General features: G+C 37.6%; 13 protein-coding genes across 13 annotated transcripts, besides 7 other annotated features; 5 read left to right on the forward strand and 8 right to left on the reverse strand.

The window, feature by feature from the left end:
- Positions 1-331: 331 nt before the first annotated feature.
- Positions 332-727, forward strand: HTB2 (histone H2B; the record flags this gene model as incomplete). Its single annotated transcript, NM_001178242.1, has 1 exon — positions 332-727. The coding sequence occupies one exon, from the start codon at positions 332-334 to the stop codon at positions 725-727; it is 396 nt and encodes a 131-aa protein (NP_009553.1).
- A 265-nt stretch (positions 728-992) lies between these two features.
- On the reverse strand, positions 993-1307 carry ECM15 (Ecm15p; the record flags this gene model as incomplete). The annotated part of the gene is made up of 1 exon (NM_001178241.1): positions 993-1307. One exon carries the CDS (start codon positions 1305-1307, stop codon positions 993-995), a length of 315 nt encoding a protein of 104 aa, NP_009554.1.
- A 319-nt stretch (positions 1308-1626) lies between these two features.
- Positions 1627-1740: an origin of replication (ARS208; Autonomously Replicating Sequence).
- Positions 1741-2046: 306 nt separating this feature from the next.
- Positions 2047-2056: a centromere (CEN2_CDEI of CEN2).
- Positions 2047-2163: a centromere (CEN2; Chromosome II centromere).
- Positions 2057-2138: a centromere (CEN2_CDEII of CEN2).
- Positions 2139-2163: a centromere (CEN2_CDEIII of CEN2).
- A 617-nt stretch (positions 2164-2780) lies between these two features.
- NTH2 (alpha,alpha-trehalase NTH2) lies at positions 2781-5123 on the reverse strand (the record flags this gene model as incomplete). The annotated part of the gene is made up of 1 exon (NM_001178349.1): positions 2781-5123. The coding sequence occupies one exon, from the start codon at positions 5121-5123 to the stop codon at positions 2781-2783; it is 2343 nt and encodes a 780-aa protein (NP_009555.1).
- Positions 5124-5547: 424 nt separating this feature from the next.
- On the reverse strand, positions 5548-6408 carry RER2 (ditrans,polycis-polyprenyl diphosphate synthase; the record flags this gene model as incomplete). Its single annotated transcript, NM_001178350.1, has 1 exon — positions 5548-6408. One exon carries the CDS (start codon positions 6406-6408, stop codon positions 5548-5550), a length of 861 nt encoding a protein of 286 aa, NP_009556.1.
- A 240-nt stretch (positions 6409-6648) lies between these two features.
- COQ1 (trans-hexaprenyltranstransferase) lies at positions 6649-8070 on the forward strand (the record flags this gene model as incomplete). Its single annotated transcript, NM_001178351.1, has 1 exon — positions 6649-8070. One exon carries the CDS (start codon positions 6649-6651, stop codon positions 8068-8070), a length of 1422 nt encoding a protein of 473 aa, NP_009557.1.
- A 135-nt stretch (positions 8071-8205) lies between these two features.
- Positions 8206-9507, reverse strand: GPI18 (GPI-anchor transamidase GPI18; the record flags this gene model as incomplete). Its single annotated transcript, NM_001178352.2, has 1 exon — positions 8206-9507. The coding sequence occupies one exon, from the start codon at positions 9505-9507 to the stop codon at positions 8206-8208; it is 1302 nt and encodes a 433-aa protein (NP_009558.2).
- Positions 9508-9745: 238 nt separating this feature from the next.
- On the forward strand, positions 9746-10387 carry RCR1 (Rcr1p; the record flags this gene model as incomplete). The annotated part of the gene is made up of 1 exon (NM_001178353.1): positions 9746-10387. The coding sequence occupies one exon, from the start codon at positions 9746-9748 to the stop codon at positions 10385-10387; it is 642 nt and encodes a 213-aa protein (NP_009559.1).
- A 462-nt stretch (positions 10388-10849) lies between these two features.
- UGA2 (succinate-semialdehyde dehydrogenase (NAD(P)(+))) lies at positions 10850-12343 on the forward strand (the record flags this gene model as incomplete). The annotated part of the gene is made up of 1 exon (NM_001178354.1): positions 10850-12343. One exon carries the CDS (start codon positions 10850-10852, stop codon positions 12341-12343), a length of 1494 nt encoding a protein of 497 aa, NP_009560.1.
- Positions 12344-12645: 302 nt separating this feature from the next.
- DSF2 (Dsf2p) lies at positions 12646-14856 on the reverse strand (the record flags this gene model as incomplete). Its single annotated transcript, NM_001178355.2, has 1 exon — positions 12646-14856. The coding sequence occupies one exon, from the start codon at positions 14854-14856 to the stop codon at positions 12646-12648; it is 2211 nt and encodes a 736-aa protein (NP_009561.2).
- Positions 14857-16402: 1546 nt separating this feature from the next.
- FLR1 (Flr1p) lies at positions 16403-18049 on the reverse strand (the record flags this gene model as incomplete). The annotated part of the gene is made up of 1 exon (NM_001178356.1): positions 16403-18049. The coding sequence occupies one exon, from the start codon at positions 18047-18049 to the stop codon at positions 16403-16405; it is 1647 nt and encodes a 548-aa protein (NP_009562.1).
- A 788-nt stretch (positions 18050-18837) lies between these two features.
- Positions 18838-18923: an origin of replication (ARS209; Autonomously Replicating Sequence; originally referred to as H4 ARS).
- Positions 18924-19212: 289 nt separating this feature from the next.
- On the reverse strand, positions 19213-19524 carry HHF1 (histone H4; the record flags this gene model as incomplete). The annotated part of the gene is made up of 1 exon (NM_001178357.1): positions 19213-19524. The coding sequence occupies one exon, from the start codon at positions 19522-19524 to the stop codon at positions 19213-19215; it is 312 nt and encodes a 103-aa protein (NP_009563.1).
- A 646-nt stretch (positions 19525-20170) lies between these two features.
- HHT1 (histone H3) lies at positions 20171-20581 on the forward strand (the record flags this gene model as incomplete). Its single annotated transcript, NM_001178358.1, has 1 exon — positions 20171-20581. The coding sequence occupies one exon, from the start codon at positions 20171-20173 to the stop codon at positions 20579-20581; it is 411 nt and encodes a 136-aa protein (NP_009564.1).
- Positions 20582-20951: 370 nt separating this feature from the next.
- Positions 20952-21815, reverse strand: IPP1 (inorganic diphosphatase IPP1; the record flags this gene model as incomplete). Its single annotated transcript, NM_001178359.1, has 1 exon — positions 20952-21815. The coding sequence occupies one exon, from the start codon at positions 21813-21815 to the stop codon at positions 20952-20954; it is 864 nt and encodes a 287-aa protein (NP_009565.1).
- A 694-nt stretch (positions 21816-22509) lies between these two features.
- Positions 22510-22816: a long terminal repeat (Ty1 LTR).
- Positions 22817-23352: the final 536 nt, after the last annotated feature.

Consider the following 23352-nt stretch of genomic DNA (forward strand, 5'->3'; position numbering starts at 1 on the left):
AAAGCGGTGTTCTCAAAATTTCTCCCCGTTTTCAGGATCACGAGCGCCATCTAGTTCTGGTAAAATCGCGCTTACAAGAACAAAGAAAAGAAACATCGCGTAATGCAACAGTGAGACACTTGCCGTCATATATAAGGTTTTGGATCAGTAACCGTTATTTGAGCATAACACAGGTTTTTAAATATATTATTATATATCATGGTATATGTGTAAAATTTTTTTGCTGACTGGTTTTGTTTATTTATTTAGCTTTTTAAAAATTTTACTTTCTTCTTGTTAATTTTTTCTGATTGCTCTATACTCAAACCAACAACAACTTACTCTACAACTAATGTCCTCTGCCGCCGAAAAGAAACCAGCTTCCAAAGCTCCAGCTGAAAAGAAGCCAGCTGCCAAGAAAACATCAACCTCCGTCGATGGTAAGAAGAGATCTAAGGTTAGAAAGGAGACCTATTCCTCTTATATTTACAAAGTTTTGAAGCAAACTCACCCAGACACTGGTATTTCCCAGAAGTCTATGTCTATTTTGAACTCTTTCGTTAACGATATCTTTGAAAGAATTGCTACTGAAGCTTCTAAATTGGCCGCTTATAACAAGAAATCCACTATTTCTGCTAGAGAAATCCAAACAGCCGTTAGATTGATCTTACCTGGTGAATTGGCTAAACATGCCGTCTCCGAAGGTACTAGGGCTGTTACCAAATACTCCTCCTCTACTCAAGCCTAAGTCACTCACTAGGTATTGTGATTTAGTCATGTTTTCTTTTTATTAGTGGCATTTTTTATATATTGTAACATTAGGGTTCTGTTACTTGTCCAGATATGATTGGAAGGGTCTAGTCTATCAGCCTCCGAAGGGAGTTGTATAAATGTATATATATAACTTTATAAACAAAAAAAATTGGGAAAGATATTTTGCAAACAGTTATTATTAAATTGTTTCTTAAACTCTCCTTAAAGATATACCCTATTTAGGTTCACTACACGAGCATTCATTGAGAAATTTTTTTTAAAACAACATCGATCTTATCTTGAGCAGTTTGGTGCTTATCAGTTCTAGTCCCAACACGAATATCAGTGTGTACTCTAACATATCCTTTCTCATGACCGTATTCATGGATTTCGCCAATCAAACCCATCACATCATCCCAAGGCCCTTCAATTGTTGTTCCTGCACTGTGTAAAGTGCTCTTTAATGGGCTTTCTCTGATTTTTTTTTCAATGAGTGCAACAAAATCAGAAATACTAGCAGAGTCGGTGCCAATAGGGACCATACACACGTCCGCTAAACAAAAGATCTTGGGCATTTTCTAAACTTGTAGTTTATGTGCTTTATAGTTAATGATCACGACGGCAATGACAAAAACTGAATATCTTGATCTCTCCTTTTGACGATGTCAGTGAATCCCGGTTAATGATATTCTGTTTTTCACGGGGTGGAAAAGAGGGGAGCTTGAATCATACTAAAAAAGGAATGTCAAAGAGCTATATAATTCGAATAAAAAGTAAAAGAAACGAAAGGTTTTATTAAAGGGTTTGGAGCTGTTTTCGGACTGAAAGCCAGTAACAAGCTTGTGTAGGAGTTTGTCTGAAAACCATCTTCATTTCAAATAAGAGAGCGAGTAATTTTTAAATAATTTCTTTTCTGAACTACTTAAATCGCTATGTACCTTGCGAAAATTATTCTTTAATAGTTTAACTAAAAGTAAAAAGTTAGAAATCATAAATAAAAAATCAAAGAGACAAATCTCGTTGCAAAAGCTTGAAAAATAGTGCTTTACCAACAGGTTGGCAAACCAGAATGCTAACAAAACTTAAAATCCCATTTCCCAAGAGGATCAATCAATCATATTTACCTTGATAGTATAGGATACAAGTGTCTGTGCAGGCCTCCGATAACATGTAAAGTAATAAAAGTAGGAGTACTTGCTTTCAGCAGAAAATGAAAAAAAGAACGTTCAAACAGACTGAAAATATAGCTATTCAACTGGCACCTACTAATATCAATAATAATAAATTAATCTTGAGCAAATTGATCCTACATAAATCATGTGACTTATTTATTTAATTATTATTAAGTAAAAAAGATTTTCTATTTAAATTTATTAATTAATTTTTTTTCTTAAATAATTATTTTATGTTTTTGTTTTCCGAAAAAGAAAAATATTTCAACAAGAAGTATCAATATATTTCTTGCAAAAAATTGTTCACCGAGAATTGACAAAAAAACCTTACGTCGGTGACGACGATATACAGATCCTATATTCTTCATGTATGTAATAGATTCCCATACCTTCTTCGCATTTAAGACACTAATAGAAATGAAAGCTTTCTATTAGTCATTCTTCCTATGCACTAGACCACGCAAAGGTGAACCGGCTTGGTACGAGAATTCTATCACACGGTAATGATAGTGTTCCCGATGTCAAGCAGTCTTATACAGTACTACCCAAGAGCTTAAGAATAAGCAAGAAGATCTGGCAAGCTACAAGGTACTCATAACGATCTTCAAAGCGTAAGTTATGATCTTATGAAAATCAGACTTTTTTGTCTCAACAAACTCCTAGTTTGAAGATGTTACTGAAATGCCCTTCAAACACTTTTACTTGAAAATCATCGATTACTATTCTAACCTTCACAAATGAGCCTTTACACAACTTGATTAATAATAATATTTGACCTTACTCTAAATCGTCTCAAATATTACTGAGGCACAATCTCATGGTTATTGATAGAAAGAAGAATATAACATATATCTTATTTACATATGTTCGTCAATATTATAGGTAATACAATTTTTTCTCAGAGGGTTTCAAACTATTGAAAAATGGCAATGGTGGACTACAAGCAGCGAGAGCCCTTCTTGCATGATTATTCATATATTTCAATCCGAGCAAATAACTTGTGTTCACCCAACCAAAGCCTTCTGTAGCGACGCCCTTAAAATCAGCACCTTGATTACCATATTCCGCATCAACGCGATGCGGATCAGTCCCTCTTGTCACATCATATTTTTCTACCACCATTCCGTTATAATCAACAAATGATTTTGTAATCATGTACAGCCACCTATAAGCCAATCTTGTAGCTACTTGTTGATAACCATATGCAGATAAACCTTTCCAGGCTAATATTTGGTGCGGCGCCCAACCAAAAGGATAATCCCATTGCCTGATCGGTCTATCAATAGAAATAGGACCTCTTGATTTTTCTGTGCATGCAACTAGTCCGCCGAGCATTTCTAACTGAGGAAGAGCTTTTTCTACTGTGATTTTTGCTTGCTCTTCAGTTGCAAGACCAGCCCACAAACTCCAAAAAGTCGTTGCAGACTCATAAGACGTTCTGCATTTCAGTTTCGTGTTATAATAGAAGAAAAACCCTGAATCTTCGTCCCACATATACTTATTAATCCTTGTTTTCCTCAGTTCAGCTAGCTCCTCCCAGTGTTCAGAATCGGTTACCGTTCCATCATTCTCATCTTTATATTCATTACCAAAATACTCCTTAATGACGAAAGCAATATCTTTCTCATATTTATAGAGCAAGGAGTTTAGATCAATTGTCGCTAAATATGCACATACACCTTCAAACCTATAAGTCGTGTCATGTCCTGACTCTCTCACGGCACGATCATGTAAAAAAAATGCATCCAGTTTGGGTTCTTTAATCATGCCTTCGTTATAAAGGTACCTAAGCTTTTCCAGAGTAACATTGTACTTTTCAGCATACGGTAATAATATAGTATCAAAATGATCTGGTTCAGTTTCCGGAGGGATACCAATACCATCAGAATGATAACAAGACAGCCCTGTCAGAGAATCTAACCTAGGGCTCGACATCCACACCTCTTTATATTCTTTAATAGCAGCTCTGAACGCGCGTTTTAACAACTGAATAGCGTTTGGATTATTCTTACCTCCTATCTTTTCAAATACGAGCAGAGCCATATCGGTTAGGAATGGTGGCTGAGATCTGCAAAGATAATAACTCCTATTAGCATTCAAAATTTTACTATAGTGATCAATTTCGAATATAAAATGCTCCACCATACCTCTTGCAACATCAACCTTATTACTTTCTATGAGTCCCAGTGCCATTAAATATGAATCCCAGCCATACAATTCATTGAATCTACCGCCAGGTACCGCATAAGGATAACCAACTAGGGACCTTTCACCAGTAGATGGATTAACGTGTTCTTCCATAGCCAGGGCTAACAAACCCGGTGTATCATTTAATGATTTAACATACTCTGCTGTAATATCTTTTGGTAAGTACTCCACTTCAAGTTTTAAGGACGGGTTCATTTGAGATGCCTGAATGTAAAATTCGTACTGCTCTGGGCAGTTATATGGAACATAAATTCTTGGATTTTTAGCGCCTGGCGTATCTATTTTTGAGTCTCTAGCAATTTCTGCAATATTATAAAGATCAACTCTTCTCGTTAAACTCGTCCAAAATTGAGTCGTTATCAATCTTGATAATCTATCAACAGGGTTTTCATTTATACGCGCCTCATCCAAAAATATTTGGTGTCGTCCGAAACTTTTTGCAATGGTTAGTTCCTGCAACAAGTTAGAAAGCATATATGTTCCCCTAACATTTACATGTTTGAAACCGTTGGAATTGGCCGTCCCGACTTTAATAACTTTGGGCCCAGTGTCTTCTATGGTAATTTGGTGATTCTTGTCTGTGTCCTCACTAGCGAGCAGCTCATCTAAAGCGAGATCCACATTATCAATATAAAATCTACGGTTACCTTGGCTGCTGAGGAAGCTGTCGTCTTCAGAACCCCTCCTTTTCAGGGTATAATCCTTCATTCCGTTTTTGAAGTCAGAAACTTTATTGAAAACACTCATAGTTCTGGTTCTATTTAGTCTATGAATTTTTGACTGTTTTCTTGGATCTGTTATTGGTCCATAATAGACCTCTGCGTTGGAAAACGGGTCAAAATACTCATGCATAGAGGACAACCGCCGGTGATGTCTTCTACCACCTTGTTGCCCCTCTTCTTTCAACGGCCGCTGCTCTGAACCACTTGAAAGTGGCTTTATGTTATCTTCACCATCATTACCTTCGGATGGAGGATTTATTTCCGTTACTTTTGGTAAAAAATCTACCATTATTTGAGTATATGCAGGTCTCCTTATATACCAAATGTCTGATCCGAACCTGCGTCAAATATATTTGCAAAGGAAAAATATAAATAAATAAATAAAATTGAGAAATAAAGAATATTAGTTTTAATGGAAAACAGTTCCTACAAGCGCTATAACATATGAAATATACATTAGTCGAATATTAACTTTGGGAGGTAATTACAATTCCTATCCGCTTTATATAATTTAGTGGAACTGGCACGCCGCTCGGAAAAATTGGACTTCAAATTACCCCGCGCGGAGATTTGCATTATAAACTCTATAAAGATGCGTGAATTTCTACTCATTTATTACTAATTATTTGAATGTTCTTTTGCGAACTCATTTATCTTGCTCATTACTCTATAAATATCTATGCCATGTGGTAGGAAAAAAATGCAGACCTTTCTTAATTCAACTTTTTTTCTTTCAAATCGATGGGGTCCCCATTGGTTTCCTCGTCATAATCACCTTCCTCTAATCTGTACTCTTTGTTTAAAAAGGATTTGTGAAACGAAAATTTTAATAAAATCCATGCCATCCGTATAGGTCCAAACTCTGGCCATAAACAATCCAGCAATTCGATGCGTACGCCCTTACTCGATGCCTGCCATATCAAAAAGTCACTTAATCTGGAAACGCCACTTGTCCTAATCAATAAATCTAAAGGGGGTACCCCCGCCGTGTAGAGATGCGATTCTAACGTGCTTTCGTCTATAGCGGCGCCCTTCTTATGTTGAACAATTGTTTCTTTCATGGCATGCAAGATTTCTTCCCTGCCTGTATATGGAAAGCAGATATTTAACGTGGCCCTTTTGTTGTTCTTTGTAGTTTCCACAGCAACCCGAACATCTTCTAATAGAGACTTATCCAACAAAGAGAGATCGCCGATAATTTTAATGCGTACCCCATACTTACAGGCCAGCTCTCCACGTTCTGTGATTTGTCGTATCCTTTCGCGCGCTAAAGTCATCAGTGATTCAACTTCCCGTGAGCTCCTCTTGAAATTTTCAATTGAAAAGGCAAACACGGTAGCCGTATCGACTCCTGCTTCATAACACAGTTCTAAGATTCTACTCATACTAACAAATCCTGCCTCGTGGCCCTCCTTTACGTCCATCTCTTTCTTTCTAGCGAATCTCCTGTTCCCATCCATGATGAACCCAACATGTCTAGGTACACAGTTAGATGCACGCAATGTGCGCGAAAAGATGTTTTTTGTCCACTTTAACACAAATGAATGACCAGGTATACCACTATCCGTTTCCATACCGTCTTTTACCTGTGTTTACCCTATTTTTACTGCTTAAGTTCTATTGAAACCTGTCATTATTACGAAAATTTTTTTTTTTTTCATTCTAAGCATTTTGTTGGCATCTTCGGAAAAAGCCCGAGCGAGGGTAACAGGGTTAGGGGATTAGAAGATTAAAGTAAGACACATTATAATCTATAGAGATTTTCTACAACACAAGAAGTGTGCCATTCAGTCCGAATTGAGTACAGTGGGACGATGTTTCAAAGGTCTGGCGCTGCTCATCACATCAAATTGATTTCATCTCGAAGATGCCGCTTTAAATCCTCCTTTGCAGTTGCTTTAAACGCTGCCAGTAAGTTGGTAACTCCCAAGATTCTTTGGAATAATCCCATATCATTAGTCTCGAAGGAGATGAACACATTGGCCAAAAATATAGTTGCCCTCATCGGGTCTGGCCATCCGGTGCTAAACAAGGTTACTAGTTACTATTTTGAAACAGAAGGCAAAAAAGTACGTCCCTTGTTAGTGTTGTTGTTGTCAAGAGCACTTTCTGAAATTCCCATGACAGAAAGAAATCACTTGAAAATTGACAAGTCGGATGTTCCTGAGGACCCAATTTACTCTAAACCTAGTCAAAATCAACTATTTCAACGTCCTGCAAGTAGCATATCCCCACTACATATTCTTCACGGTATTAAACCACTAAATCCCTTGACAAAAGGTCCTGAGCCTTTGCCAGAAGAAACTTTTGACAAACAAAGAGGGATTTTACCCAAACAGAGAAGATTAGCAGAGATTGTAGAGATGATACACACTGCGTCTTTACTTCATGATGACGTTATTGATCATTCTGATACAAGAAGAGGAAGGCCAAGCGGAAATGCTGCCTTTACCAACAAGATGGCCGTTTTGGCGGGTGATTTTCTCTTAGGGAGAGCAACAGTGTCAATTTCAAGATTACACAACCCCGAAGTCGTAGAACTAATGTCTAATAGTATTGCGAATCTTGTCGAAGGTGAGTTCATGCAACTGAAAAATACTTCCATTGACGCGGATATCGATACCATCGAAAATGGCCATAAGCTACTTCCGGTTCCTTCTAAAAAGCTTGAAGTTAAAGAGCACGACTTTCGTGTTCCAAGCCGCCAACAGGGGCTGCAATTATCTCATGATCAGATTATAGAAACTGCATTTGAATACTACATACACAAGACCTATCTGAAGACTGCTGCTTTGATATCAAAATCTTGCAGATGTGCTGCTATATTATCTGGGGCATCACCTGCCGTTATCGACGAATGCTATGATTTCGGTAGAAATCTAGGTATATGTTTCCAACTCGTAGATGATATGCTTGATTTTACTGTGTCTGGAAAAGATTTAGGGAAGCCATCCGGCGCGGATCTAAAATTAGGTATTGCTACTGCTCCAGTCTTGTTTGCATGGAAAGAAGACCCATCTTTAGGTCCACTAATTTCACGCAATTTTTCAGAGAGGGGTGATGTTGAAAAAACTATTGATTCTGTGAGACTCCATAATGGTATAGCGAAGACGAAAATACTAGCGGAGGAATATAGGGACAAGGCATTACAAAATCTACGGGATTCTCTTCCTGAATCTGATGCTCGTTCTGCCCTAGAGTTTTTAACTAATAGTATACTAACAAGAAGAAAGTAAACCTTGAAATTTCAAATAAAGGGTGAAGAATAAAGAGAAAATGAAGAAGGTCATAGTGTCGCATTATTCTATATTCTATATGTAAATAGTTTTTATATGTTTTTAGTAAAAGAAGAAATATACAAGCATTAAGGATCAGGCTGGTGGTAAAAAAGCTGCAAATAGGATAGTCTGTAAAGGTATCCAGAATGCCAACCAGTATATGTAAAACTTGACTATCTTATCGTCACCTTTCGGATTTTCCATTTTTTTTGGATCAGAAGTTTTAACCAATCTATCAGCCAAATACCAAAGGTGCAAGGGTAAAAAGGAGGCTATACGATTCAGAATTTGGACATGGGCAAAAAAGCATACTATGACGACCAGTGCTCTGGTGATCCATACGAGAGCCTTCAAGTTATAGGAGGGATAAATTTTGCTGAAATATATGGAGGAATAGATTAAAATAATAATATTTGGGACAGCAAACAAAAAGTTTGGGATGTTGTTTGGGGTCCAGTATTTCAATAACCCAACTCCCCAATAATGACTCTGAATGTAGGAATATAAAGAAGTTTTCGTGATAAAAATGCTTGAAAACAATTGAGATTTACACCATTCACCCCTTTGAGGACAAAATGTCTTATATGGTAGGTAATATTGTTGATATAGTAGAGCAGAAAACATTAATGATCCTGATAATAGTGGGAAACATATTGCTTTTACAAACTTCCTGTTCTTTGTTAGTTCAATAAGGTCAAAAATAAAGTAAATCCCTAACAAAACACAGTTTGAACGATTCAAGGATGCTAAGGTAAAGCAAGCCATGCTGATAAAGGAGTAAGGAAACCAATATCTCCACGAAATATCGAATTGACCCAATACGGGCACGGAAATGGAGCATTCACGACTCCAAATACCAACAAATGCAAAAAAAAAAGATAATGGTTCAGAATATATGCTTGTTAAAAATCCAGCGGCACTCGTTAAGAAAAACAACAGAGATGTTTTTTTAGCGATAGTTCTAGCAAACTGTGATTGCCTTATATTTTGGCTGAAAATTTTTTTTGTTAGAAAATATAAAACAATACCTGACAAGTAAAATAAAACATTTTCTATTGCAACTCCAACCCTTAAGGCATGGTAGATGCTATCGTTATTACTTTTAATAAACAGCCTAACGAAAAAAGTCCACAACTGAGAAAACGCGTATTCATGCTCAAATTGAGGTTTTCCGTTTTTGGAAGTTATGTTCTTGATAAAAAAAACACTGTCCCATGATAGTAGCTTATTCCAAAAATACTTGTTCCAATAACTGTTGATTTCAGAGGGAGAAGAACATAATTCGTTTAATAAAAGTGATGTTGATGTATCAAACTGCCTAATTGGAGTCAAAAAAACCAGTAAATACTGTATTGAACGGAATAATACAAAATAAAGTGTCAACCCCACAATCATATTTTAATTTAGTCTTATTCCGCCTCCTCTCTCGAAGCCTCTCTTTTATGTCTTTTTTCGATGATGAGGCTTACTTTTTTTTTCAACTAAGCCTTGAAAAAAAAAGTTTGATTTAAAAGGGATTTTCTATTTTAAGTATTTAAATGACCGACAGGAAGCTCATGCAGAAAAGGCACCTGTAATAGCTTATTGATCATTCCAATAAATAGGAAAGTATAACTCGAATTAAGAATAAGGAATGGGACTTATTTCATACGAAAATGAGGCGATAAACGAGGTGAAAAAGGCAGATAACCATCACGTTAGCAAATTTGTGACTAGTTACTATGGGCCATCATCGTCGTCATGGCAGTCAGGAATATGGATTTTGTTTGTGCTGTTTGTTGCCGCAGTAATCCTTATAATACTGTTCACTTTTGTAGCGAACAGAAGGAGACGAAGGATGGGGCGTGCTCCCATTAGAGGTACGGCATGGTTGACACCGCCTTCATACAGACAGTCTCAGCAACAATATACTGGGACCGTTCAGCAACGGACAGATGATTATGTTCCTGAGTATACAGAAACAGCGAACGAACATGATCTTGGATACTATGACCAGCGGGGCGAGTTTCACCCCAACGATAAGGCTGCATACGTGGCCCCCCCGCCATTGGTACAAGAATGTTCATCAGAATCTGTTAATTCTTTAGAAAGACCTCCCGCTGCTGTAGTTCACCAAGCTAACTCTTTAGATACGGATTACGGTTTAACAAGGCCTAGCAATGGGCGCGTTCCAGCTGTAAGTGATACGGTGGAGCAATTGGAAAGGCTTCCGGGCGGGACTACAACGCAGGAAATTAACCCACCGGAGAGGGCAAAGGTAAATGCAAGGTCATGAACTGAATCTTTTTTTCCGGCTGTCCTCTTACAGTTGAGTTACAATATTTTGCCAGAAATATTTACATTTTTTTACCCAATCTCTATAATAATTATTTTAATTCCTAATCCGCTTCAGGCCCGCGGTCGTTGAAGTGCTATAGTTTATATTCAGTACATTGTCTTTAATCTCTCAGTATTATTTTATCAATAGTAAATACTTCAAGTCCATCGCACGGCGTGGTGGTGATAAAGGGAAAATGCGCGCGGGATTAGCAAAGGCGGCCAATGGATTAAGGGTGACAAGATAGCACCACATCACATCACATCACCATCAGTAATGGAGAGGAAATAGGGTATAAATACTCGTCAGAGATCAATAGATATTATTTCGCAACGTCCTTTATTGTTCTGTTCTTATTTGATCAATTAAGCTAGAAAACCAGCTACATTAAAAGCAAATTTTACAAACTACTATTTCAACATGACTTTGAGTAAGTATTCTAAACCAACTCTAAACGACCCTAATTTATTCAGAGAATCTGGTTATATTGACGGAAAATGGGTTAAGGGCACTGACGAAGTTTTTGAGGTGGTAGACCCTGCTTCCGGCGAAATCATAGCAAGAGTTCCCGAACAACCAGTCTCCGTGGTTGAGGAAGCGATTGATGTTGCCTATGAAACTTTCAAGACGTACAAGAATACAACACCAAGAGAGAGGGCAAAGTGGCTCAGAAACATGTATAACTTAATGCTTGAAAATTTGGATGATCTGGCAACCATCATTACTTTAGAAAATGGTAAAGCTCTAGGGGAAGCTAAAGGAGAAATCAAATACGCGGCTTCGTATTTTGAGTGGTACGCCGAGGAAGCACCCCGTTTATATGGTGCTACTATTCAACCCTTGAACCCTCACAACAGAGTATTCACAATTAGGCAACCTGTTGGTGTATGCGGTATAATTTGTCCATGGAATTTTCCGAGCGCCATGATCACGAGAAAGGCCGCCGCTGCTTTAGCTGTGGGCTGCACAGTAGTCATCAAGCCAGACTCTCAAACGCCGCTATCTGCTTTAGCAATGGCATATTTGGCTGAAAAGGCAGGCTTTCCCAAGGGTTCGTTTAATGTTATTCTTTCACATGCCAACACACCAAAGCTTGGTAAAACATTATGTGAATCACCAAAAGTCAAGAAAGTTACTTTTACTGGTTCTACAAACGTCGGTAAAATCTTGATGAAACAATCTTCTTCTACTTTGAAGAAACTGTCTTTTGAGCTGGGTGGTAACGCCCCTTTCATAGTCTTTGAGGATGCCGATTTGGATCAAGCCTTGGAACAAGCCATGGCTTGTAAATTTAGGGGTTTGGGTCAAACATGTGTGTGCGCAAATAGACTTTACGTTCACTCATCCATAATTGATAAATTTGCGAAATTACTCGCGGAGAGGGTCAAAAAATTCGTAATTGGCCATGGTTTGGACCCAAAAACTACACATGGTTGTGTCATTAACTCCAGCGCTATTGAAAAAGTTGAAAGACATAAACAGGATGCCATTGATAAGGGAGCAAAAGTTGTGCTTGAAGGTGGACGTTTAACTGAGTTAGGTCCTAACTTTTATGCTCCAGTAATTTTGTCACACGTTCCCTCAACAGCTATTGTTTCCAAGGAGGAGACTTTTGGTCCATTATGTCCAATCTTTTCTTTTGATACTATGGAAGAAGTTGTCGGATATGCTAATGATACTGAGTTTGGTTTAGCAGCATATGTCTTTTCTAAAAATGTCAACACTTTATACACTGTGTCTGAAGCTTTGGAAACTGGTATGGTTTCATGTAATACAGGTGTTTTTTCGGATTGTTCTATACCATTTGGTGGTGTTAAAGAGTCAGGATTTGGAAGAGAAGGTTCGCTATATGGTATTGAAGATTACACTGTTTTGAAGACCATCACAATTGGGAATTTGCCAAACAGCATTTAAAGCAATAGTAATCGTGGACGATACTTAGAATTGAATATGATTCTTTGTAATGATTGTATATATCTATTGCATGTATAAATACTCTACTCCTCGTATATAGAAAGTTAAGTAAATTTTTTGAAAGAAAAGAGTTCATATATTTACGGAGTTTTGAAGTTTTTCACAAGCGGAATAAGTGATACCATTCATAAAATATCATATCTATCTATCTATCTATTTTTGTGAGATATATGGTACGAAAATAAATGCCTTTCCTTTTAAGCCTTTCTGTAAGCTTTTATGTATACAACGTTTCTTTATCTTTATTTCGGACCTTGTTTCATGTACTTTTCCTTATAAATCCAATCTGAACCTAATAGATTTGCACCTTTTTTATCGGCTATCCTAAACCATGCAGCAGCTCTGGCGAGATCCCTTTTCTTTACGTTTGAAGTTTTGGACCAAATTGTCCCGCTTAAGCACATTGAGTCTACATGGCCTAATAGAGCAGCTTTTTCCAAAAATTTCAAACCTTTTCGCTCGTCGGGATGATCCATCCCAAGACCCTTTAAATATGCCATACCACATTCGTACAAGGCAGGTGCTGTTGGTTCAGGCGCTATATCAGGGATATCGTCCATTGAAGCAAAATTTAACGGATTTATATCTAAATCAAGAACCTCAGCAGCAAAGGATTTGATATCAGTGGCAGCCATTAAATATCCTAATGATAATTTCAAGTTCTTGTCCACTCCGCAGCCATGTCGCAGGGCTAGTCCATATAACAGAAACGCAGTTTTGTTTCCGCACGCGCAGGCTTTTTTCAGTCGTTGTGCAGATTCTTCAAGTTTGCCTTGATGACGCATAGTAATTGCCTGTCCGATGTGTGAAGATTCATCATTATCATAAGGTTCTGGGTGAAATTTAAGCTTCCCGCACTTGCTTGTTGCGTTCGATCCTTCTTTTTTATGACTGAAGGAATCCATGCATTGCGTCGAATTATTGGGCAACATACCATCTAAAGAAAGTGTTCTTCTTCTAACTTTCGGGTGGTAGGGCTTATTTGATTGTTCTGTTAGTGCACTTAGTTCACCTATTTTTGAATCTTTTTCCGTTGTATGGAAATCCGAGAAAGTTCTCAAATGAGTCCTATTTGGACGTGCTTTACTGTTCTTTTTTTTATCCGTGGATGACTGAGGTGTTGATGCTGTTTTAAAATGGAAAACTGGGTTTGGAGGAAAAATATACCTAGCTAAATGTGGACTGGAATTATTAATGGTACTTGAAGTAGATGGAAGTTGAATATTCTCCCCAGAGAAGTCCAATGAATTGGTGGCAGACCGGATAGGGCTTGATCCTTCAGACTCAAGGTCTTTCTTATTTTTTGCTCTTGTCCTAGGAGATTTAAAAAGTTTTTTTAGCGAATTTAGTGACGTTTTTTTTTTATGAGCTTTATATGGTGGCGTTGGAGGTAATGAAATATCATTTGTCATGGTATTTGTTTTCGTTATCGTCGAGGTAGAGGAATTAGACCGTTTAGGAGATGGTTTGATGGGTGTTGTATCACTCTTAGTTAACTTGAGTTTGGAGAATGAGGATGATTCACTTTCAAAAGAAGACTGAGTTTTCGGCTTTGATAGTTGTCCAACTTCAGAAAAGGAGGTGTTGGTGCTTGTTGAACTTCCGTTCCGATAAAGACAATTACTCTTTTGCGTGGTTGTGAACTCATTGGGGCAACTCTGCTTCTCGGATATTCTGTCAGTTTTTGTAGATGTATTAATATTATTACTAGTAGTTCTGTTATTCTTACTATTAGCATTATTGTCAACGCTAGTATTATTGTCTGATATCAGCGTAGGATAAAGATGGTGCAGTCTAGTATTTTCAATCCTATATTTCTCGAAGTTGAAAGGATTAGGGCTATTTGTGCTTCTATTGCCATTTTCAAGGTTTGGGTACTTATAATCTTTCTCATTTCTATTCATTTGGGGTTTCATGCCACTAAAAGTCTCAGAGTCATAATCTTCTTCGACGATATAAGAGTATCTCGACTTCACGGGCAAATGCCTTTCCACTTTACCGGAAGAGTATTTGCCTCTCAAAGTGGAATCCTTTTCTTTTAAATTGTCTATGATAAGAGAACGATCTCTAGCTTGTATATATGTTGGAGAGGGATTAGTTCTATACCTTAATGAAGGGAATTCCGACGCAGGCATACATAATGTTGGACCACTTGTTTGTGACAGTTGCGAATTTCTCGACGCGTTTTCTTCTTCTAATAAAGCTTCTTGCAGAATCAGTTCATCTTCCAAGCTGAGGTCTAATTTGTCAAGAAGTCTTTCCGTGGTTTGAATAGATTCGAATGAAATGCTACTTTTATTTGAATGAGCATAGCTAAATTGTGAATCCATTGATGACTCGAAGCTATTATTGGGTGGTGGGCTTTGTGAAACCTCTGAAGAGTTAGCTTTTCTTTCTTGATCGTCGCTTCCTATTCGATCAGCCCAAGAAGTGTTTTTTAAATTTTGATTCATTACTTTTCGTGTGACGTAAAAGTCCGTTTGTTTTTCTAGATTTTCTGTTTTTTCTCGAGGCTCCTACAAGTTCCACCTATATTTAGCATTGAGGAACAGAATGTGCTATCGCAAAGAGCAATGGCAACAGAAAAAAAGAGTTGCTAAAGAAGAACTATTTTTGAATGTCCGTGGTAATACAATGGAAGACTACTAGAACACGATGGCAGATAAGGTGATTTGATAATCAAATTCAACGACGGTTGCACCGTTGTTCTTTCTGCCGCTCTTCGTCCGGAGCCTTCTGTGATAATTGTTTTAACGCGCAGAAACACACGCAGGCTGCGTAAAGGAATGGTGGGGCTCGAAGAAGTGACAGTGGGTGTCCACGGAATGTTCTGAGCGCAGGGATCCGGTGTTGCCATCGCACACGATATGAGACGCGTTCATTTTTTCCAGCAGTCACCTAAAAGTTCAAGAAACGCTATGTTGTAATGCAGCTGTATTGTACACTGGCTGGTATTGCCGTTCTGATCTATGACTTACTTGTTAGAGGTAATAGCTGTCTTAGATCGGCTTGCTTCTTCTGACTTCCTTCTTTTTTTTTTTTTTTTCGAAGTGAGGCATGCTGCAGTTTTGTGCAGCTTCTCTTGCATCACTTCCTGTATTATTTACGTTGTTTACATTATCAGGTATTTTGTATTATTTTTTGCGCAACAGCAAGCAAACGCAATAGCGATAAATGCCATAATATAATCAAAATTTAGCAAGGATACATAGCAGCAAACCCGAACCTTTAGGCCTCTCATAGATGAAGAAAATTTGTACAATTCTTTTGGTTCTTTGGCTCTTCAAATATGAATTTATTAAGAGGAAATCCTGAAGCATCAGAACATCGCAAACTTTTTATTCGCAAGAGGATTTATCCTCTGATTAGTTATATATGAATATGTGTTCCTTCTGCATGATTTTGATATCAATAGTATGCATTTTTTTTCGATTCGTCGTAGAAACATAGCTACTCTCATGACCAAATGACTCTTTTTGGCTTTGACAGTGGAACAGCCAAGTTTTTATGTAGAAATATATTATCTGTTAACTGGAAATGATGTCTTAGGCCCATAAAATGTGCTAGAACGTATGGCTAATCCTTTTGCTCTGTATTCAATTGAGTATTTTGCTTAATTTCTATTTGATAATTGAACTTCTTACGTGTATAAATGGTTGCATATTTCTTTAGTAAGTACTATTTTCAAATATGAGTGAAGGATATTGTGGCTCAAGTAATTCCTCTTTCTTTTTTCATCCGTATGGTAAGCAAAGGGTCACAAAGTAACCGATAGTGTGTAGACCTTAGATCTTCCTTCAAAGATTTCAAGTCTGCGATAAATAAACATGAGAATACTTGCAACAACAACTTTTATAAACAATGAAGTTCATTATGAACAGTATTTATTTCACTGCTAAACTTTACGTAAACTTATGTGGAACATCTTTGTCGACAGATGGACGATAAGTAAAATTGTGTTATTATAATTCAAATTTTCATGGTAAGAACATCGGCTTTCTACTCCTCTGTGTACGAAGATCTTGTACGTAATGATGGCCCATACTTATAAAGTATAAACGGGATAATAGCTAGACCTAAAGTTAGGAACCCCACTAAGGACGAACCCCATGCCACAGGATAGTTCTTAGTAGCTAAATTGTCATACATTGCTCTACCAAACAACGGAAAAGCACAGGCAAACGAAGCCCGACAAAAACCATTGCCTGCAAAAACGGATGCAACATACTTTGGGTAGCATGTAGCCAAATATGCAAAAGTTGCTTGGAAAATGTTAAAGACAGCTAAAACAAAAAAAACTTCCGAGATAACTGGCAAAATCCAATGCACTCGAGCAGTCCAACCAAATAAGAACAAAGACAGAGGCAGGCACCAGCAGACACACATTGCCACGATTAAAAAAGCTTCCGGGGTGAATGTGCCGTTTCTAAAACGTGGTACAATAATCCTCATGTTTAAAATACCGAATAAGCCATAAGCAAGTACGCACCCTACGCAAAACCCCATATAGGCCAAGCCAACTTCAACTAAGCTGAAGTGGTATATACCTACAAATACAATAGGGAATGCTTCAAAGAATAAGTAGAAACAACCATAAGCAACAGCGATATAGAGATCAAAAGCCAAAATTGCAGGCTCTTTGATAATCATTTTGAGAGGCCTATACAAAGTATTGATCAAAAAAGTTCTTGCATCAACTTCTCTATCGAGTTTATCCTGTTCAGTATAGTACCTGTCATCACCAGTTTCTTTTCTCAATTTCAAAGCACGGCGGTACAAAATATTATGGTGTTGTGTTTCAGGGAAGAAAAATGCCAACAAGATAAAAGTGGCAGCACTTAACCACATTAATAACCAAAATATGAATCGCCAATTTTTAGCATCGACCATAGCAGCGCCTAGTAAGGGAGCCAAGACTGGCGCAGCAACAGCACCGGCTGACCACATACCTAAAACGAGAGGAACCATTTCTGGTGAAATGATATCAGCCACTGTACCGCCACCAGTGGCCAACGATGGGCTGCACAGTATGCCACTGATGAAACGCATGACGATTAAACCGCCGATGTTATGCACAGTAGCACAACCAACTTGAAAGATCATGAAAAAAAATAAAGTCACCATGTACAGATTTAGACGGCCATAGCGTGCAGTTTCTGATAGCGGTGAAAAAATGATGGGACCTAGACCATAACCAAGAACATATAAAGAAAGATTTAATGTTGCCACTACATGACCAACGTGGAACTCTTCTTGAATATATTCCTGGCCAGGTGTGTAAATGGAGGATCCCATGTACGTGACGCAAGTAAGTAACATTATTTGGAATACTACCAATGATTTTTTCAGTAGGGGCCAGTTTTGTGGGTTCTCAGGATCACTGGGGCCGTTCCAATCCACCCTGAAAGGATCATTTTTTTCGATCTGTGAACCACTAGAGTCTGAATCGGTAGAGGATTCAGAGCACGATCTATTAGGACCGCATTCTATATCATAGTCGGGTTTACATTCTTTTTTATCGGTATTCTCGGGTTTTCTTGTTTCATCTTCACGGGCACTCTGTAAAGTTTCTAAGTTGGACACTATACCCAAATATTCTAAAAGGTCAACAACGATAGTGTGTCTGTACGTTGAAGTGTATACCATAGTGGAGATTGTCGTTCAACGGATACTCTTTTATAATAGCTTCACCATAATGACAAAGACGGCATAAGGATGTAGATATTTTAGCCTCGTAAAGAGCTGTTTAAATGCAATTCTCGTCTTCTTTCCTGTTCCCCTTTTACCTGACTAATTATCCCGCCCATTAGTCAGATGATTGATACCAATTTTACTCAAATGTGTACTATCATGTCCCTTTTCGCACTGTTATTGCTCCTTACCTAAGCAAATATCCTTTTTTTTTTCTTTGCATTTGTCTTCTTTCATTTTAAATCTTCATAATCTTCCGGAAAAACTAGTGATGCGAAATATTGTAGAGAAAAAGCGCAGGGCATTCCTATACTTAGTAATCACCATCATAACGTATTTTAAAATGAAGAAGCGAACCTCAAAGAATTTTCTATACAGAAGAGACCTTTCCGCGCATATACGCGGTAGCGTGTGTCAGCATCAGAGGTTTAGCATAATATATTGCAGAAAATGTGCTAGTAATATTGTTCTCTCTGTTGTCAATGGGCTTACAATTGCCGGCCATCAGTATATGGAGTATCAATGTTCCTTTTGATCGCCAACAAATACTACCTTTTATCCTGCTCTTCCTGCTCTCAGATATTAATGCCGAATTGTTTCATCTTGTCTGTGTAGAAGACCACACACGAAAATCCTGTGATTTTTCATTTTACTTATCATTAATCGAATGTATATCTATTTAATCTGCTTTTCTTGTCTAATAAATATATATGTAAAGTACGCTTTTTGTTGAAATTTTTTAAACCTTTGTTTATTTTTTTTTCTTCATTCCGTAACTCTTCTACCTTCTTTATTTACTTTCTAAAATCCAAATACAAAACATAAAAATAAATAAACACAGAGTAAATTCCCAAATTATTCCATCATTAAAAAATACGAGGCGCGTGTAAGTTACAGACAAGCGATCCCTATTCCATGCAAGTTCGGTAAGTAGCAGAAATAATCAAACTGTTTAAACCCAATTAAAATTAAATTAAATACCCTTTATATGTTTATAATTGTACATATTTCTCCTAAACCCGCTATAATACACTCATATTTGTAGAAGAAAAACCGGGCAGTTGAATACGAATCCCAAATATTTGCTTGTTGTTACCGTTTTCTTAGAATTAGCTAAATTAACCACCGAAACCGTATAAGGTTCTACCTTGTCTCTTCAAAGCATAAACAACATCCAAAGAAGTAACAGTCTTTCTCTTGGCGTGTTCGGTGTAGGTAACAGAGTCTCTGATGACGGATTCCAAGAAGGATTTCAAGACAGCTCTGACTTCTTCGTAGATCAAACCAGAAATACGCTTGACACCACCTCTTCTAGCTAATCTTCTGATAGCTGGCTTAGTAATACCTTGGATGTTATCTCTTAGAATCTTTCTGTGACGCTTGGCACCACCTTTACCTAGACCTTTACCACCTTTACCTCTACCGGACATATTTTACTATATTATATTTGTTGCTTGTTTTTGTTTGTTGCTTTAGTACTATAGAGTACAATAATGCGACGGAAACCATCATATAGAAAAAATATCTCGGTATTTATAGGAAAAAGAATTAGACCTTTTCCACAACCAATTTATCCATCAAATTGGTCTTTACCCAATGAATGGGGAAGGGGGGGTGGCAATTTACCACCGTATTCGCGGGCATTTGCTAAAGTAAACAACTTCGGTTTTTACCACTAACCATTATGGGGAGAAGCGCTCGGAACAGTTTTACTATGTGAAGATGCGAAGTTTTCAGAACGCGGTTTCCAAATTCGGCGGGGAGATACAAAAAAGATTTTTGCTCTCGTTCTCACATTTTCGCATTGTCCCATACATTATCGTTCTCACAATTTCTCACATTTCCTTGCTCTGCACCTTTGCGATCCTGGCCGTAATATCTCTCCTTGACTTTTAGCGTGGAAGATAACGAAATGCCCGGGCGATTTTTCTTTTTGGTACCCTCCACGGCTCCTTGTTGAAATACATATATAAAAGACTGTGTATTCTTCGGGATACATCTCTTTCCTCAACCTTTTATATTCTTTCTTTCTAGTTAATAAGAAAAACATCTAACATAAATATATAAACGCAAACAATGGCCAGAACAAAGCAAACAGCAAGAAAGTCCACTGGTGGTAAGGCCCCAAGAAAGCAATTAGCTTCTAAGGCTGCCAGAAAATCCGCCCCATCTACCGGTGGTGTTAAGAAGCCTCACAGATATAAGCCAGGTACTGTTGCTTTGAGAGAAATCAGAAGATTCCAAAAATCTACTGAACTGTTGATCAGAAAGTTGCCTTTCCAAAGATTGGTCAGAGAAATCGCTCAAGATTTCAAGACCGACTTGAGATTTCAATCTTCTGCCATCGGTGCCTTGCAAGAATCTGTCGAAGCCTACTTAGTCTCTTTATTTGAAGATACCAACTTGGCTGCCATTCACGCCAAGCGTGTCACTATCCAAAAGAAGGATATCAAGTTGGCTAGAAGATTAAGAGGTGAAAGATCATAGTTTGTTGATTGTCATCAGTTTTAGTAAAAAACGAACAAAAACACAATAAAATATAAATCAATATATTTAGGTTTACTGGGTTCTTTAACAGTTGTATAATAGTTATTTTTTATTACAAAAATATAGGTTTTAATAAAAAAAAATAGGGTTCTATTTGTTTTACATTTATTGATTTGTTTTTCCTGGCGATACCCTCGAAAAAAGCCAGGCCTTGTAGGAGGCAAGATTTATGGCTTTCCATGTGGTTAAAGAAAAATTGCAGCAGGAAGATATTCATTCATGAGTCAGTTATATAATCGATATATAGCTACATATTAAACAACTTGAAGCCGCATACGTGGTAGGTGTCTCATTTTCAATTCAAAATATTTTAAACAGAACCGGAGATGAAGAACCACTTGTCAATAGACTTGTCAATTGGAGCATCTGCCTTTGGAGAAGCTGGTGGGATGGCATCAGAGGCAGCCTTGGAGTAGGTTGGGGTGTCAGGCAAAGTAACATTGGTCAAATCAATACCCTTGCTGTCAGAAGACTTACCAGCAATTAATTGTTTCCAGGAGTCATGTGTTTCCTTGATGATATCCAAAGCGTACTTCTTGTTCTTAGCTTCACCGGAGAAGGCAAATTGGTTTTCTGGCTTACCATCTGGGATTTTGTAAATTCTGAACCATTCGTTAGTAGCCCTCAACAGACCTGGGAAGTATTTCTCAACATCCTCAATGTCGTTCAATTTTGGGGCTAATGGATCGTTAATATCAATGGCAATAACTTTCCAATCGGTCTCACCTTCATCCAATAAAGCCATGATACCTAGAGCCTTAACTTGCTTGACTTGACCAGTGTAAGCAATAGTTTCACCAATTTCCAACACATCAATTGGATCGTTGTCACCAACTGCCTTAGTTTCTGGGTGGCTTACGTTTGGGTCTTCCCAAGTTTGTGGGAAAGCACCATAGTTGTGAATGTAACCATGGTGAGGGAAACAGTTTCTAACAAATCTCAACTTGCCCTTCTTGGTGTCTTGGATGATTGGGTTCAAAGTTTCTTCCTTGGTGATTTCTAACTTGGCGTTGGTCCAACGTGGAATTTCAACAACCATGTTGAAAATGTTGTTTTCCTTGTCAGCGTACAAGGGAATGTCGTGGAAGGCAGAAACTGGCTTACCATCCTTTTCGATATAAACTTTGTATTCCAAGGTGTTCTTGGCACCAATTTGTCTGGTAGTGTAGGTCATTAGTAAATTGCGCGGCGGGATATCCTGTTCTATAGACCTAAGGGACAACAAATCAAAATAGATGATTAAGAAAGTAAGTATTCAAAAACAAGTTGTAAATGAACTAACCTTCCTAACTTCGACGCGACCTTAAAACGTCGAAAAAAAACGAGAAAAAGTCATCATGAGACTATCGTATCTAATGACTGTGGCTTCTCCCAACAACCTTAGCGTCTGCGATGACGATATTTTGAAGAACAGTCAAATCCGTTTGAATAGTGCGCCACACAGGGATAATAATAGCACATTGGCATCTCCTTCTGTGAATGAAACACTTCTACCTGGGCTTCAAAGTCCCGCAACCTTTTAGTTACATAAAATTCGGCGGCTAAATCATGATATTATATTGATGGGTAATGTAGCGTTCAGTAAAACGGTTCCTATGTATTACTATCACGTGGGTGGGGAAGACCACATTCTTAGAGAAGAGTAATCATTTTAGCAGATTATTTTTACCTTTTTCAACTCATGAACTCATGTTCAAAGGTACAATATATTACCCTTTCTTCAAAGTATCCGAATGATTTGAACCGCACTCTGAGGGAGCCATCAAATTCTATTGAGCGACTTCGAATCGAACAATCCAATTAAATCAGCCTTTAGCGCCATATTTCTCCTTGTATCCATTGTTTACTTCTCCCTTGTATCTTGTATATGAGAATTATGGGAATAAGATAATTGTTGGGATTCCATTGTTTTCAAAGGCTGTAATATTAGGTACACAGATTATACTAGAAGTTCTTTTCGAGGATATAGGAATCCACAAAAGGAAATCGATAGTTATACATAATAATATTATTGTATCTTACTTCCTTTTATATGTTGTCACTCATTATTGTGTCGTGCATTCCATTAGATTGGATGACTGTTTCTCAATCTTTATGCCATCCTCTTACACCGCATGTGATATAATAGTAACATGAGTGCTGCGAAATAGATGATATTAAAATTTCATTCCAACAAAGTTCCATATATATCCATATATATATATATATTTCACGAGGATAATGAGTTAAAATACTATGTAAAGGTATTGTGGTTCATTTTTCTTTTATCAATTTTTATCCAAGTTTTTCTGATCTATAACATGTCCAATACACTTTTTCGAACTATAACCGCCAACAAATTTATCTTATAGACGAGAAACACTTTTATGATATCGATGTTCTACACCTACTGCCGATAACACCGTGTTTTCACTATTATAGCATATACCATTTTTGTAACCAATGTGTTGTTGTAATTCTCCGCAAGGCATATCCCAGATATTCTTATATGGCCCATTTCCACTTCGTTGAAGCCTCACATCAAAAGAGCAATCTTGAGATAATTTCAAAACCACACACATCGCTGCAGTTTCATAATATCTGTCATCACTGATGCAATAATTAAGTGACGAAATTATATCATTATTAACAGCTGTATTATTATTATAATCAAGACAAGCTGAATTTGATGCAAATATATATTCCCATTCAGTGCCGTTTCTTTCGAATTT

This window comes from Saccharomyces cerevisiae, chromosome II (assembly GCF_000146045.2).
Source record: "Saccharomyces cerevisiae S288C chromosome II, complete sequence".
NCBI classification, from domain to species: domain Eukaryota; kingdom Fungi; phylum Ascomycota; class Saccharomycetes; order Saccharomycetales; family Saccharomycetaceae; genus Saccharomyces; species Saccharomyces cerevisiae.